We start from the raw sequence: 16,250 nt of genomic DNA on the forward strand, positions 1-16,250 counted from the left end.
TTAGGGCTCCACTTGTAGTAGCAATCCAAAATAGCAGCACACAAAAAATGTGGTAAAAGGTGTATTTATTCCATTAATCCAGTGCAAAATTATTTCCGTGGCCTCTCGCCGCGCCAAGGGGCTTGATAATGGCGGCGAGAGGCCGCGGAAATGTTGCTCTCCTGAATTTTGCACTGGATTAATGGAATAAATACACCTTTTACCACATTTTTTGTGTGCTGCTATTTTGGATTGCTATCCATCTATCTATCTCATATCTATCTATCTCATATCTATCTATCTCATATCTATCTATCTATCTCCTATCTATCTATCTCCTATTTATCTATCTCATATCTATCTATCTATCTCCTTTATATCTATCTCCTATTTATCTATCTCCTATATATCTATCTCCTATCTATCTGTCTCCTATTTATCTATCTCCTATTTATCTATCTCCTATTTATCTATCTCCTATATATCTATCTCCTATCTATCTGTCTCCTATTTATCTATCTCCTATTTATCTATCTCCTATTTATCTATCTCCTATATATCTATCTCCTATCTATCTGTCTCCTATTTATCTATCTCCTATTTATCTATCTCCTATTTATCTATCTCCTATATATCTATCTCCTATCTATCTATCTATCTATCTATCTATCTATCTCCTATTTAGCTATCTATCTCATATCTATCTATCTCATATCTATCTATCTCATATCTATCTATCTATCTCATATCTATCTATCTCATATCTATCTATCTATATATCTCATATCTATCTATCCCTCTATCTCTCTCACCAGTCTGTTCTTTTACATGTCAGTATGTCACTATATATATATCTGTATTACAACAATGTATTTGATATTTTATATAGTGAATGTTCAGTTGTTCTTGATGCCTAAATCTTTACCATGAAGGAGGAATCATCCACAACGTTCACAGACTCTACACCTCCACTATATACCTCTGTACATTGTATTCACCATGACCCTTGTCTTCCTACAACGCACCATCTAGATCTCTCATGAAAGCCCACCAAGCCCCCCCACCCTATCCCGGACCCCCAGGACACGTCTTACCTGTCCACACTGATGACACACAGGGTCATGATGGACGCCGTGCAGCACATCACATCCATGGCTATGAAAACGTTGCAGAACACTTTCCCAAAGAGCCATTTTCCACCGACCAAGTCTGTGATGATAACAAAAGGCATGACAGCGATGGCCACCGAGAGGTCAGCGGCCGCCAGGGACACCACCAGGTAGTTGGAGGGCTGCCTGAGCTTCTTCACTATACACACAGAGATGATCACCAGGCTATTGCCAGCTATGGTGAAGAGGGTGAGGATGGACAGGACGACCCCGATGACAATCTTCTCAATGTCCCCATACAGCAAGATGTCCTCTCCACAGTCGGTCACGTTGCTGGTGTGGTTGACAGTGGCCAAGTCTTGTTCAGTAGTAAGTAAAGGTCTGTCAGTCATGAATGCAGGTGGGAGAAGGTTCTGTGGGGGACGGGGTGGCTGGGCGCTGTATGGCGAGGGATGGACGGCTGTCGCTGGACTCGACTGGATCTGTATCAGCATCCCCCCTTCCCGATCTCCTCAAAGTTGCCAAAGCAGCCAAGACTCCTGAGTCGACTCCTGAAGAAAACAAGATCGTTGGCGTTGGAGAAGACAATACCTACATGGTCTATATACTGCATGTACATTATAGTCATGATTAATGCAGCATCCCTCACACCGTGTAGCCTATATTTCCCATATATAAAAGCCCTCGGAGAGACGTTCCTTCCCGGGGAAATTATTTCCACTCCAAGGGATTCTTTCAGAGTTGCAACCATTTGTTCAGCACTCGGGTCCCCTTTGTCAACTCTCATTACGCCTCACATCCAGAGTCTCCGACTATACTTCCGGCGCACAGGTAGTTGCCGGTTCCTACAAAGTCCTATTCTTCCTCTATGGCAGTGGTGTCCAAACTGTGGACCTTCAGATGTTGCGAAACTAGTTCTGTAACATCTGGAGGTCCACACAGTCTACAACTCCCAGTATGCCTGAGCTTGGTGCCTACGAAGTTCTATCCTTCCTTTATGGAAGTGCTTTCCAAACTTTGGACCTCCAGCTGTTGCAAAACGACAGTGGTCTTCAATCTCTGGACCTCCAGCTGTAGCAAAACTACAGAGGTCTTCAATGTGTGGACCCCAAGGGCTTGCAAAACTACAACTTCCGGCATGCCCGGACAGCCGTTGGCTGTCCGGGCATGCCGGGAGTTGTAGTTTTGCAACATCTGGAGGTTCACAGTTTGGAGACCACCGCTGTATGGACTCTCACAGTATAACATAGCAGCTGTAGGAAAACTCTCTACGATCGTACATAAAAAAACATTGATGTCACTGCTCATCTCTATACCCTAAGGTTGTATACAGGAATCCTGCTCTTTAATAGTTAATGGGGGCATTTGCTGGTCCTAATACCGAGCCTGGAACCTACGATCTCCTATCCTCCCTTCTATCTGTCCTCTCCTATGGAAGTGGTCTTCAAACTGTGGACCTCCAGAGGTTGCAAAATTACAACTCCCAGTATGCCTGAGCTTGGAACCCACGAATTCCTATCCTTCCTCTATGGAAGTGGTCTTCAAATTGTGGACCTCCAGCTGTTGCAAAACTATCTATCTGTCTGATATCTATCTATCTCATATCTATTTATCTCATATCTATCTCATATCTATCTATATCATATCTATCTATCTCATATCTATCTGTCTCATATATATTTATCTCATATCTAACTATTTATCTCATATCTATCTATCTCCTATCTATCTCCTATCTATCTATCTCATATCTATTTATCTCATATCTATCTATCTCATATATATCTATCTATCTATCTCATATCTATATATCTCATATCTACCTATCTCATATCTATCTGTCTCATATCTATCTATCTCACATCTATCTATCTATCTATCTATCTCATATCTATCTATCTCATATCTACCTATCTCATATCTATCTGTCTCATATCTATCTATCTCATATCTATCTATCTATTTATCTCATATCTATCTCATATCTATCTATATCATATCTATCTATCTCATATCTATCTCATATCTATCTATCTCATATCTATCTCATATCTATCTATCTCATATCTATCTATCTCATATCTATCTATATCATATCTATCTATCTCATATCTATCTATCTCATATCTATCTATCTATCTCCATCTAATATCTATCTACCTCATATCTATCTATCTATCTATCTCATATCTATCTATCTATCAAGCTATCTATCTCATATCTATCTACCTCATATCTATCTATCTACCTCATATCTATCTATCTCATATCTATCTATCTACCTCATATCTATCTATCTCATATCTATCTACCTCATATCTATCTATCTCATATCTATCTATCTCATATCTATCTATCTCATATCTATCTATCTATCTCATATCTATCTCATATCTATCTATCTCATATCTATCTATCTCATATCTATCTATCTATCTATCTCATATCTATCTCATATCTATCTCATATCTATCTATCTATCTATCTATCTATCTATCTCATATCTATCTATCTATCTATCTATCTCATATCTATCTATCTATCTCATATCTATCTCATATCTATCTATCTATCTCATATCTATCTCATAACTATCATATATATATATATATATATTATCTACATGAGATAGATGCACAAAACTGCAGTGCACTCCAAACTGTGGACCTCAAGTGGTTGCAAAAACTACAACTACCAGCATGCCCGGATAGCGGTTGTCTGTCCAGGCATGCCGTGAGTTGTAGTTTTGCAACATCTGAAGGTCCACAATTTGGAGACCACTGCCGTATGGTCTCTGAAAGTACCACATAGCAGCTGTAGAAGAACTCTCTACGATCCTACATGAAAAACATTGATGTCACTGCTCATCTCTACTCACTAAGGTTTAATGCAGGAATCCAGTTCTTAAATAGTTAAAGGGGACATTTGCTGCTAGATCAGGCTACGTTACCTTCTCCGGCGGACGCTTGGTCTAGGGTGCACTTTAAGACTCCTTCAGCCACAGTCATCTTCTTGATACCACTCTCAGTTCTTGAGGAATAAATCCAGCTTTCTCCGGTGCAGATAGTCACCTCCGTCTCCTGGCTCTCAGGGCACGGTGGTCCTCTGGTCTGCAGGATGGTGGGGGTCTCTCCAAGTCATCCTCACACCAGCTCGGAGAGGATCGCACTGCTGCCTCCTTCCCCCTCGGATTGTTAGTGAATTGGAGGTATCAGCCTCCTGGAGGCAGCCAGCCCTGCCTTAAGCCGTCTCCTCCGCCACTCAGGACTTGTCACAGTTGGGTGTCTGTAGATCTGAGAAGTGCAGCGAAATCTGGAGCAGGAGTCAGGTCCTGGATGACATCACACGCTCCCAGCCATGAGCACTGGCAGCGGATTACGGGAGTCATCCCTTGTGATGCATTGGGAGATCCGAATATGTGCAATAGTATTTGGCTGTCCGGGCATGCTGGGAGTTGTAGTTTTGCAACAGCTGGAGGAACCCTGGTTGGGAAACACCGACATAGACAGTGATTTACAGCTCCCAGCAGATCTTTCTTACTTTTCTATGTAAGGATTTGCTTTTTCTGTATTAGTTATCTACTTATTTTTCTTTAATCCTGGTAATTGGTTCTGAAGCCCCCAAAATGTCATCCAAAAATAGGAAAAAGATGAGGATTAAAGAAAAATAAGTAGATAACTAATATAGATAAAGCAAATCCTTACATAGAAAAGTAAGAAAGATCAGCTGGGAGCTGTAAATCACTGTCTATGTCGGTGTTTCCCAACCAGGGTGCCTCCAGCTGTTGCAAAACTACAACTCCCAGCATGCCCGGACAGCCTTTGGCTGTCCGGGCATGCTGGGAGTTGTAGTTTTGCAACAGCTGGAGGCACCCTGGTTGGGAAACACTGGTCTATGTAGAGGACAGGAGCTTCTTCAGGGTCCTGTACAGTTCACACAGGAGGAGATTTAGCCAAACCTGTCCAGAGGAAAAGTTGCTGAGTAGCCCATAGCAACCAATCAGATCCTGGTGATCAGGCCTTTTCAAAAATGAAAAAAAAAAAGACAAGGGGGGGGGGGGGCATAGCGCAAAATGTACTCTTGACTCCTAAATGTACCCTTGACTCCTAAATGTGCCCTTGACTCCTAAATGTGCCCTTGACTCCTAAACGTGCCCTTGACTCCTAAACGTGCCCTTGTTTCCTAAACGTGCCCTTGACTCCTAAACGTGCCCTTGACTCCTAAATGTACCCTTGTTTCCTAAACGTGCCCTTGACTCCTAAACGTGCCCTTGACTCCTAAACGTGCCCTTGACTCCTAAACGTGCCCTTGACTCCTAAATGTACCCTTGACTCCTAAACGTGCCCTTGTTTCCTAAACGTGCCCTTGACTCCTAAACGTGCCCTTGACTCCTAAATGTACCCTTGACTCCTAAATGTACCCTTGACTCCTAAACGTGCCCTTGACTCCTAAATGTGCCCTTGACTCCTAAACGTGCCCTTGACTCCAAAATGTGCCCTTGACTCCTAAATGTGCCCTTGACTCCTAAACGTGCCCTTGACTCCAAAATGTGCCCTTGCTCCTAAACGTGCCCTTGACTCCTAAACGTGCCCTTGACTCCTAAACGTGCCCTTGACTCCAAAATGTGCCCTTGCTCCTAAACGTGCCCTTGACTCCTAAACGTGCCCTTGACTCCAAAATGTGCCCTTGCTCCTAAACGTGCCCTTGACTCCTAAACGTGCCCTTGACTCCTAAATGTGCCCTTGACTCCTAAATGTGCCCTTGACTCCTAAACATGCCCTTGACTCCTAAACGTGCCCTTGACTCCTAAATGTGCCCTTGACTCCTAAACGTGCCCATGACTCCTAAACGTGCCCATGACTCCTAAACGTGCCCTTGACTCCTAAATGTGCCCTTGACTCTTCCTGACGAGCACCGCGACCCACCATATATGTACAGTGGTCCCTCAAGTTACAATATTAAAGGGGTATTCCGGTGGGAAAAAAAAACCTTTTCAAATCAACTGGTGCTAGAAAGTTAAACAGATTTGTAAATCACTTCTATTTAAAAAAAAAAATCTTAATCCTTCCAGTACTTATCAGCTGCTGTATACTACAGATATACTACAGAGAAATTTGTGCATTTCTTTCCAGTCTGACCACAGTGCTCTCTGCTGACACCTCTGTCCGTGTCAGGAACTGTCCAGAGCAGGAGAGGTTTGCTATGGGGGATATGATTCTACTCTGGACAGTTCCTGACACGCACAGGGGTGTCAGCAGAGAGCACTGTGGTCAGACTGGAAAGAAATTCACAAATTTCTCTGTTTTAGGGTACGTTCAGACTAGCGGATTTAGTAGCGTATTTCACTGCGGGTCCGCCGCTGAAGGACCTCTGTATTCTGCCTTTACATGTGCCTGCTCGGAGCGCCAATAAGCCGCTACGAGCAGACACACTGCAATGTGCAAGTCACCGCGCGCATGCGCAGTATACTCGCACATCGCGGCAGCTCTCGGTCTAGCTCATTGAGCAGGGGGAGCATGCGCAGCGACTCATCGCAGTGTGTCTGCACGTAGCGGCGTATTGGCGCTCCGAGCAGGCACATGTAAAATCAGAATACAGAGGTCCTCCAGCGGCGGATCCGCAGTAAAATCCGCTGTGAAAATCTGCTCGTCTGAACGTTCCCTTGGGGTATGTTCATACTACGGATATGTCGCTGAATCTCTGCTTGCGGAATTCAGCGAGCGGACTTTCAGCCTGGCAGGAGGCGGCGGCAGGACCGCGCAGGCACTGAGCCATCACCATTGACGGCTATGCAGTACTCGCGGACTACCGCGCAAAAGAATGAACACGTTCTTTCCTTGCGCGGAACAATTTCAGCGGCGAAATCGTCCGCCGCTGAAATTACGCAGTGTGAACGGGTCTCGCGGAAGACCCATTCACACTGATGCTAACGTTCACTGTGCGGAATTCCACTCACGGAATTCCGCAGTGTCAACATACCTTTATACAGCAGCTAATAAGTAGTGGAAGGATTAAGGATTTGTTTTTTTTAATAGAAGTCATTTACAAATCGGTTTCACTTTCAGGCTCCAGTTAATTTGAAAACATTTGTTTTCTACTTGTTTCCACCGGAGTTCCCCTTTAATCAGTTCCAGGACGACCATTATATGTGGAGACCATAACTCTATGGAAACCTGGTAATTGGTTCTGAAGCCTCCAAAATGTCATCAAAAAATAGGAAAAAGTGAGGATTAAAGAAAAATAAGTAGAAAACTAATAGAGATAAAGCAAATCCTTATATAAAAGTAAGAACGATCTGCTGGGAGCTGTAAATAACTGTCTATGTCAGTGTTTCCCAACCAGGGTTCCTCCAGCTGTTACAAAACTACAAATCCCAGCATGCCCGGACAGCCAAAGGCTGTCCGGGCATGCTGGGAGTTGTAGTTTTGCAACAGCTGGAGGCACCCTGGTTGGGAAACACTGGTCTCTGTAGAGGACAGGAGCTTCTTCAGGGTACTGTACAGTTCACACAGAGATTTATCAAAACCTGTTCAGAGGAAAAGTTGCTGAGTTGCCCATAGCAACCAATCAGATCGCTACTTTCATTTTTCATAGGCCTTTTCAAAAATGAAAGCAGCGATCTGATTGGTTGCTATGGGCAACTCAACAACTATTCCTCTGCACAGGTTTTGATAAATCTCCCCCAATGTCCTAAAAAAGTTAAATGGAGCCGCCCAAAGGAGCAGCTAACTGGCATAGGTTAAGAGTACAGAACATGTAATACCTCCCTGTACTGTAGGGGGCGCTACCAGACACCAGTCAGTACATGCGCTTCAGTAATACAGGTAAAGAGTACAGAACATGTAATATCAACCTGTACTGTAGGGGGCGCTACCAGACACCGGTCAGTGTATGCACTTCAGTAATACAGGTAAAGAGTACAGAACATGTAATACCTCCCTGTACTGTAGGGGGCGCTACCAGACAGGAATTCAGTGCATACACTTCAGTAATACAGGTAAAGCATAGTACAGAACATGTAATACCTCCCTGTACTGTAGAGGGCGTGCCCCAGACACCAGTCAGTGCATGCACTTCAGTAATACAGGTAAAGAGTAGAACAGAACATGTAATACCTCCCTGTACTGTAGAGGGCGTGCCCCAGACACCAGTCAGTGCATGCACTTCAGTAATACAGGTAAAGAGTAGTACAGAACATATAATACCTCCCTGTACTGTAGGGGGCGCTACCAGATAGGAATTCAGTGCATGCACTTCAGTAATACAGGTAAAGCATAGTACAGAACATGTAATACCTCCCTGTACTGTAGGGAGCGCTACCAGACACCAGTCAGTGCATACACTTCAGTAATACAGGTAAAGAGTAGTACAGAACATGTAATACCACCCTGTACTGTAGGGGGCGCTACCAGACTCCAGTCAGTGCATACACTTCAGTAATACAGGTAAAGAGTAGTGCAGAACATGTAATACCTCCCTGTACTGTAGAGGGCGCTACCAGACAGGAATTCAGTGCATGCACTTCAGTAATACAGGTAAAGAGTAGTACAGAACATGTAATACCTCCCTGTACTGTAGAGGGCGCTACCAGACAGGAATTCAGTGCATGCACTTCAGTAATACAGGTAAAGAGTAGTACAGAACATGTAATACCTCCCTGTACTGTAGAGGGCGCTACCAGACAGGAATTCAGTGCATGCACTTCAGTAATACAGGTAAAGAGTAGTACAGAACATGTAATACCTCCCTGTACTGTAGAGGGCGCTACCAGATGCCAGGCAGTGCATGCCCTTCAGTAATACAGGTAAAGAGTAGTACAGAACATGTAATACCTCCCTGTACTGTAGGGAGCGCTACCAGACACCAGTCAGTGCATGCACTTCAGTAATACAGGTGTTTTACCAGTGAAATGTCCATTCTGATTGGTCGGTTCTTCCAGTCATTGACACATTTCACAGATCTGGACTGTCTGTAGCATTGTATGTTGAGTTTGGTTTCAAGTTAGGCTAAGTTCACACAGCCTTTGGTTCCCGTCCCGATATACACCCGTTCAAGTGAAATAACGAAACATGAAAAAAACGGGTTACCAACGGTGCAAACGGATTGCAAACTGGTCTAGTAACCCATTTTTTGTTTTTTTTAACAGTTGAAAACTCCTATATTATATCCGTTTACATCCGTTTTAATCCGTTAATTCCTGGTTCAGGCCACCTCTTCTGAGCATGCTCAGAAGAAAATAGAGGTGAAAAACGGATTGAAATCAACGGGGACAAACGGGTACATTAAAGGGTAACCTGTTTGTAACCTGTTTCCCATAGACTTCAATGTTAAATTTAAAAGACTCGCTTTTCACCCGTTATTTTTGCCGGGCAAAAAAATTGTGCATGGAACGTCTTTTGGCCGTCAAAAATAACAGGTTAGAAACATCCTGGCGCTTAGGTGTTTGTCTGTCCGAGCACCAGCAGTGTTACCGTATAGCAATTAGATACAACCAGCGGCTACTGTATCCTGTTTTAATCTTGTACTGACTAACCTGTGTGGAGATGGACGCCGTTCTGTGCTGCCCCAGGTGGTGGTGGTTGGTAGTAACTTCTCCAGTACTTCCTCTCATGTAGAGGTTCCTGGTCCACCTCCTGAATGCAAGCCACCTCCTGTCACCCTCCCTCCTGCTGCACCACCTGTCACTGCTGTCAAACTCTCTTCTGCTGCACCTCCTGTCAGCCTCCTTCCTGCTGTATCTAATGTTACCCTCTCACCTGCTGCACCTCATGTCACCCTCCCTCCTGCTGCCCCTCCTGTCACTGCTGTCAGCCTCCTTATGTATCTCCTGTCACCCACCCTCCTGCTGCACCTCCTGTCACCCTCCCTCCTGCTGCACCTCCTGTTACTGGTGTTACCCTCTCTCCTGCTGCACCTCCTGTCACCCTCCCTCCTGCTGCACCTCCTGTCACTGCTGTCAACCTCTCTTCTGCTACATCCCCTGTTCCTCTCCCTTCCTCCTGCTGCACCTCCTGTTACCCTCCCTCCTGCTGCACCTCATGTCACCCTCCCTCCTGCTGCACCTCCTGTCACTGCTGTCAGCCTCCTTCTGTATCTCCTGTCACCCTCCCTCCTGCTGCACCTCCTGTTACTGGTGTTACCCTCTCTCCTGCTGCACCTCCTGTCACCCTCCCTCCTGCTGCACCTTCTGTCATCCTTCCTCCTGCTTCACCTCCTGTCACCCTTCCTCCTGCTGCACCTCCTGTCACCCTCCCTCCTGCTGCACCTCCTGTCATCCTCCCTCCTCCTGCACCTCCTGTCACCCTTCTTCCTGGTGCACCTCCTGTCACCCTTCCTCCTGCTGCACCTCCTGTCACACTCCCTCCTGCTGCCCCTCCTGTCATCCTCCCTCCTCCTACACCTCCTGTCACCCTCCCTCCTGCTGCACCTCCTGTCACCCTCCCTCCTGCTGCACCTCCTGTCGCTCTCCCTCCTGCTGCACCTCCTGTCACACTCCCTCCTTCTGCACCTCCTGTCACCCTCCCTCCTGCTGTACCTTCTGTCACCCTTCCTCCTGCTGCACCTCCTGTCACCCTTCCTCCTGCTGCACCTCCTGTCATCCTCCCTCCTGCTGCACCTCCTGTCGCTCTCCCTCCTGATGCATCTCCTGTCACCCTCCCTCCTGCTGCACCTCCTGTCACCCTTCCTCCTGCTGCACCTTTTCTCAGTTTGTCAAGTCCTGCTCTTAGCTGACTGTAGACCCCAAGGAATGCGCAGTCACTACCTACAATAATGGATCGATCCAACCCAGCAGCACCGAACCTTATATCTAGAACATATAAAATCATCTGTTTATTTCAGCGCCTCACACAACTTTGTCACATGTCTCGGAAGGTAGGTATGAAAAAACCCAATACACTTACTAGACAGGGTCAAAGGTCACATGCTCTAACTCTTCACAGCAGTGTTTCCCTACCTGGGTGGCTCTTGCTGTTGCAAAACTACAACTCCCAGCATGCCCGGACAGCCAATGGCTGTCCGGGCATGCTGGGAGTTGTAGTTTTGCCACAGCTGGAGGCCCCCTGTTTGGGAAACGCTGCTGTACAGGCACCAAGACCCAGGGGGCGGAGAGGAATGGTCAGCTTCTGTTCCTGTCACTTACCTCCCGTGATTTGCTTGGAAAGTCCAGATCCACCCTTGTTTGTCCTCGATACAAGGACGTAACGTGTTTGCCTCAGGTGTCATAGCCAGAAATGATCAGGGTAGGAGAGGACAACATGCATGTGTATGGGGGGTCAGGAGAGGGTCCGGGGGCACAGCACACTTTACAGGTATTTGTCAGCCATATATTGGGAAAGTCAGAGTGGTCAAGACACCTTCAACGCTGTTCATGCCAGGACAAAGATCCAAGGACACCATGAAAAGTCACACGATCAACTTCAATCGGATTCCTTATCTGTGACACCTCTCTAGAAACACCTCTCTACTGACACCTCTCTACTGACACCTCTCTACTGACACCTCTCTAGAGACACCTCTCTAGTGACACCTCTCTACTGACACCTCTCTAGAGACACCTCTCTACTGACACCTCTCTACTGACACCCCTCTACTGACACCTCTCTAGTGACACCTCTCTAGTGACACCTCTCTACTGACACCTCTCTACTGACACCTCTCTACTGACACCTCTCTAGTGACACCTCTCTACTGACACCTCTCTACTGACACCTCTCTACTGACACCTCTCTAGAGACACCTCTCTAGAGACACCTCTCTACTGACACCTCTCTACTGACACCTCTCTACTGACACCTCTCTAGTGACACCTCTCTACTGACACCTCTCTACTGACACCTCTCTAGAGACACCTCTCTACTGACACCTCTCTAGTGACACCTTTCTACTGACACCTCTCTACTGACACCTCTCTACTGACACCTCTCTAGAGACACCTCTCTAGAGACACCTCTCTACTGACACCTCTCTAGAGACACCTCTCTACTGACACCTCTCTACTGACACCTCTCTAGTGACACCTCTCTACTGACACCTCTCTAGAGACACCTCTCTACTGACATCTCTCTAGAGACACCTCTCTACTGACACCTCTCTAGAGACACCTCTCTACTGACACCTCTCTACTGACACCTCTCTACTGACACCTCTCTACTGACACCTCTCTAGTGGCACCTCTCTAGTGGCACCTCTCTACTGACACCTCTCTACTGACACCTCTCTACTGACACCTCTCTAGTGACACCTCTCTACTGACACCTCTCTACTGACACCTCTCTAGTGACACCTCTCTACTGACATGTCTCTAGTGACACCTCTCTAGTGAAACCTCTCTACTGACACCTCTCTATTGACACCTCTCTACTGACACCTCTCTAGTGACACCTCTCTAGTGACACCTCTCTACTGACACCTCTCTACTGACACCTCTCTACTGGCACCTCTCTACTGACACCTCTCTACCGACACCTCTCTACCGACACCTCTCTACCGACACCTCTCTAGTGACACCTCTCTAGAGACACCTCTCTAGAGACACCTCTCTAGAGACACCTCTCTAGTGACACCTCTCTAGTGACACCTCTCTAGTTACACCGCTCTACTGACACCTCTCTACTGACACCTCTCTACTGACACCTCTCTACTGACACCTCTCTTCTGACACCTCTCTACTGACACCTCTATAGTGACACCTCTCTACTGACACCTCTCTAGTGGCACCTCTCTACTGACACATCTCTACTGACAACTCTCTAGTGGCACCTCTCTACTGACACCTCTCTAGTGACACCTCTCTATTGACACCACTCTAGTGACACCACTCTAGTGGCACCTCTCTAGAGGCACCTCTCTACTGACACCTCTCTACTGACACCTCTCTACTGACACCTCTATAGTGACACCTCTATAGTGACATGTCTCTAGTGACACCTCTCTACTAACACCTCTCTACTGACACCACTCTAGTGACACCTCTCTACTGACACCTTTCTACTGACACCTCTCTACTGACACCTCTCTACTGACACATCTCTACTGAAACCTCTTTACTGACACCTCTCTACTGACACCTCTCTACTGACACCTCTCTAGAGACACCTATCTATTGACACCACTCTAGTGACACCTCTCTACTGACACCTCTGTAGTGACACCTCTCTACTGACACCTCTCTATTGACACCACTCTAGTGACACCACTCTAGTGGCACCTCTCTAGAGGCACCTCTCTACTGACACCTCTCTACTGACACCTCTCTACTGACACCTCTATAGTGACACCTCTATAGTGACATGTCTCTAGTGACACCTCTCTACTAACACCTCTCTACTGACACCACTCTAGTGACACCTCTCTACTGACACCTTTCTACTGACACCTCTCTACTGACACCTCTCTACTGACACATCTCTACTGAAACCTCTTTACTGACACCTCTCTACTGACACCTCTCTACTGACACCTCTCTAGAGACACCTATCTATTGACACCACTCTAGTGACACCTCTCTACTGACACCTCTGTAGTGACACCTCTCTACTGACACCTCTCTATTGACACCACTCTCACCACTCTAGTGACACCTCTCTAGTGACACCTCTCTACTGACACCTCTGTAGTGACACCTCTCTACTGACACCTCTCTATTGACACCACTCTCACCACTCTAGTGACACCTCTCTAGAGACACCTCTCTACTGACACCTCTCTAGAGACACCTATCTATTGACACCACTCTAGTGACACCTCTCTACTGACACCTCTGTAGTGACACCTCTCTACTGACACCTCTCTATTGACACCACTCTCACCACTCTAGTGACACCTCTCTAGTGACACCTCTCTACTGACACCTCTCTAGAGACACCTCTCTACTGACACCTCTCTACTGACACCTCTCTACTGACACCTCTCTACTGACACCTCTCTAGTGGCACCTCTCTAGTGGCACCTCTCTACTGACACCTCTCTACTGACACCTCTCTAGTGACACCTCTCTAGTGACACCACTCTAGTGACACCACTCTAGTGGCACCTCTCTAGAGGCACCTCTCTACTGACACCTCTCTACTGACACCTCTCTACTGACACCACTCTAGTGACACCTCTCTACTGACACCTTTCTACTGACACCTTTCTACTGACACCTTTCTACTGACACCTCTCTACTGACACATCTCTACTGACACCTCTTTACTGACACCTCTCTACTGACACCTCTCTACTGACACCTCTCTAGAGACACCTCTCTATTGACACCACTCTAGTGACACCTCTCTACTGACACCTCTGTAGTGACACCTCTCTACTGACACCTCTCTATTGACACCACTCTCACCACTCTAGTGACACCTCTCTAGTGACACCTCTCTACTGACACCTCTCTAGAGACACCTCTCTACTGACACCTCTCTACTGACACCTCTCTACTGACACCTCTCTACTGACACCTCTCTACTGACACCTCTCTAGTGGCACCTCTCTAGTGGCACCTCTCTAGTGGCACCTCTCTACTGACACCTCTCTACTGACACCTCTCTAGTGACACCTCTCTAGTGACACCTCTCCACTGACACCTCTCTTCTGACACCTCTCTAGTGACACCTCTCTAGTGACACCTCTCTACTGACACCTCTCTACTGACTCCTCTCTACTGACACCTCTCTAGTGACACCTCTCTAGTGACACCTCTCTACTGACACCTCTCTAGAGACACCTCTCTAGAGACACCTCTCTACTGACACCTCTCTACTGACACCTCTCTACTGACACCTCTCTAGTGGCACCTCTCTAGTGGCACCTCTCTACTGACACCTCTCTACTGACACCTCTCTAGTGGCACCTCTCTAGAGGCACCTCTCTACTGACACCTCTCTACTGACACCTCTATAGTGACACCTCTATAGTGACATGTCTCTAGTGACACCTCTCTACTGACACCTCTCTACTGACACCACTCTAGTGACACCTCTCTACTGACACCTTTCTACTGACACCTCTCCACTGACACCTCTCTACTGACACATCTCTACTGACACCTCTTTACTGACACCTCTCTACTGACACCTCTCTACTGACACCTCTCTATTGACACCACTCTAGTGACACCTCTCTACTGACACCTCTGTAGTGACACCTCTCTACTGACACCTCTCTATTGACACCACTCTCACCACTCTAGTGACACCTCTCTACTGACACCTCTGTAGAGACACCTCTCTACTGACACCTCTCTACTGACACCTCTCTAGAGACACCTCTCTACTGACACCTCTCTACTGACACCTCTCTACTGACACCTCTCTAGTGGCACCTCTCTAGTGGCACCTCTCTACTGACACCTCTCTACTGACACCTCTCTAGTGACACCTCTCTAGTGACACCTCTCTAGTGACACCTCTCCACTGACACCTCTCTACTGACACCTCTCTAGTGACACCTCTCTAGTGACACCTCTCTAGTGACACCTCTCTACTGACACCTCTCTACTGACACCTCTCTAGTGACACCTCTCTACTGACACCTCTCTAGTGTCACCTCTCTACTGGCACCTCTCTACTGACACCTCTCTACCGACACCTCTCTATCGACACCTCTCTACCGACACCTCTCTAGTGACACCTCTCTAGAGACACCTCTCTAGAGACACCTCTCTAGAGACACCTCTCTACTGACACCTCTCTAGTGACACCTCTCTAGTGACACCTCTCTAGTTACACCGCTCTACTGACACCTCTCTACTGACACCTCTCTACTGACACCTCTCTACTGACACCTCTCTATTGACACCACTCTCACCACTCTAGTGACACCTCTCTAGTGACACCTCTCTACTGACACCTCTCTACTGACACCTCTGTAGTGACACCTCTCTACTGACACCTCTCTATTGACACCACTCTCACCACTCTAGTGACACCTCTCTAGTGACACCTCTGTACTGACACCTCTCTAGTGACACCTCTCTACTGACACCTCTCTACTGACACCTCTCTAGTGACACCTCTCTAGTGACACCTCTCTACTGACACCTCTCTAGTGACACCTCTCTACTGACACCTCTCTACTGACACCTCTCTAGTGGCACCTCTCTACTGGCACCTCTCTACTGACACCTCTCTACCGACACCTCTCTACCGACACCTCTCTACCGACACCTCTCTA

The 16,250-nt window shown here is 46.9% G+C and overlaps 1 protein-coding gene across 1 annotated transcript in view; it reads right to left on the minus strand.

Moving 5' to 3' along the window:
* Positions 1-4,504, minus strand: part of LOC130323920 (5-hydroxytryptamine receptor 7) — a 94,223-nt gene extending 89,719 nt beyond the window's left edge. The window contains exons 1-2 of the mRNA XM_056553195.1: positions 4,039-4,504; positions 1,074-1,639 (exon numbers count right to left, since the gene is read on the minus strand). Of these exons, the coding sequence (XP_056409170.1) occupies positions 1,074-1,582 (509 nt within the window). The 5' untranslated portion in view covers positions 1,583-1,639; positions 4,039-4,504. The remainder of the gene's footprint in view (positions 1-1,073; positions 1,640-4,038) is intronic.
* Positions 4,505-16,250: the final 11,746 nt, after the last annotated feature.

The sequence above is a fragment of the Hyla sarda genome, chromosome 1, assembly GCF_029499605.1.
Source record: "Hyla sarda isolate aHylSar1 chromosome 1, aHylSar1.hap1, whole genome shotgun sequence".
In the NCBI taxonomy this organism is placed as follows: domain Eukaryota; kingdom Metazoa; phylum Chordata; class Amphibia; order Anura; family Hylidae; genus Hyla; species Hyla sarda.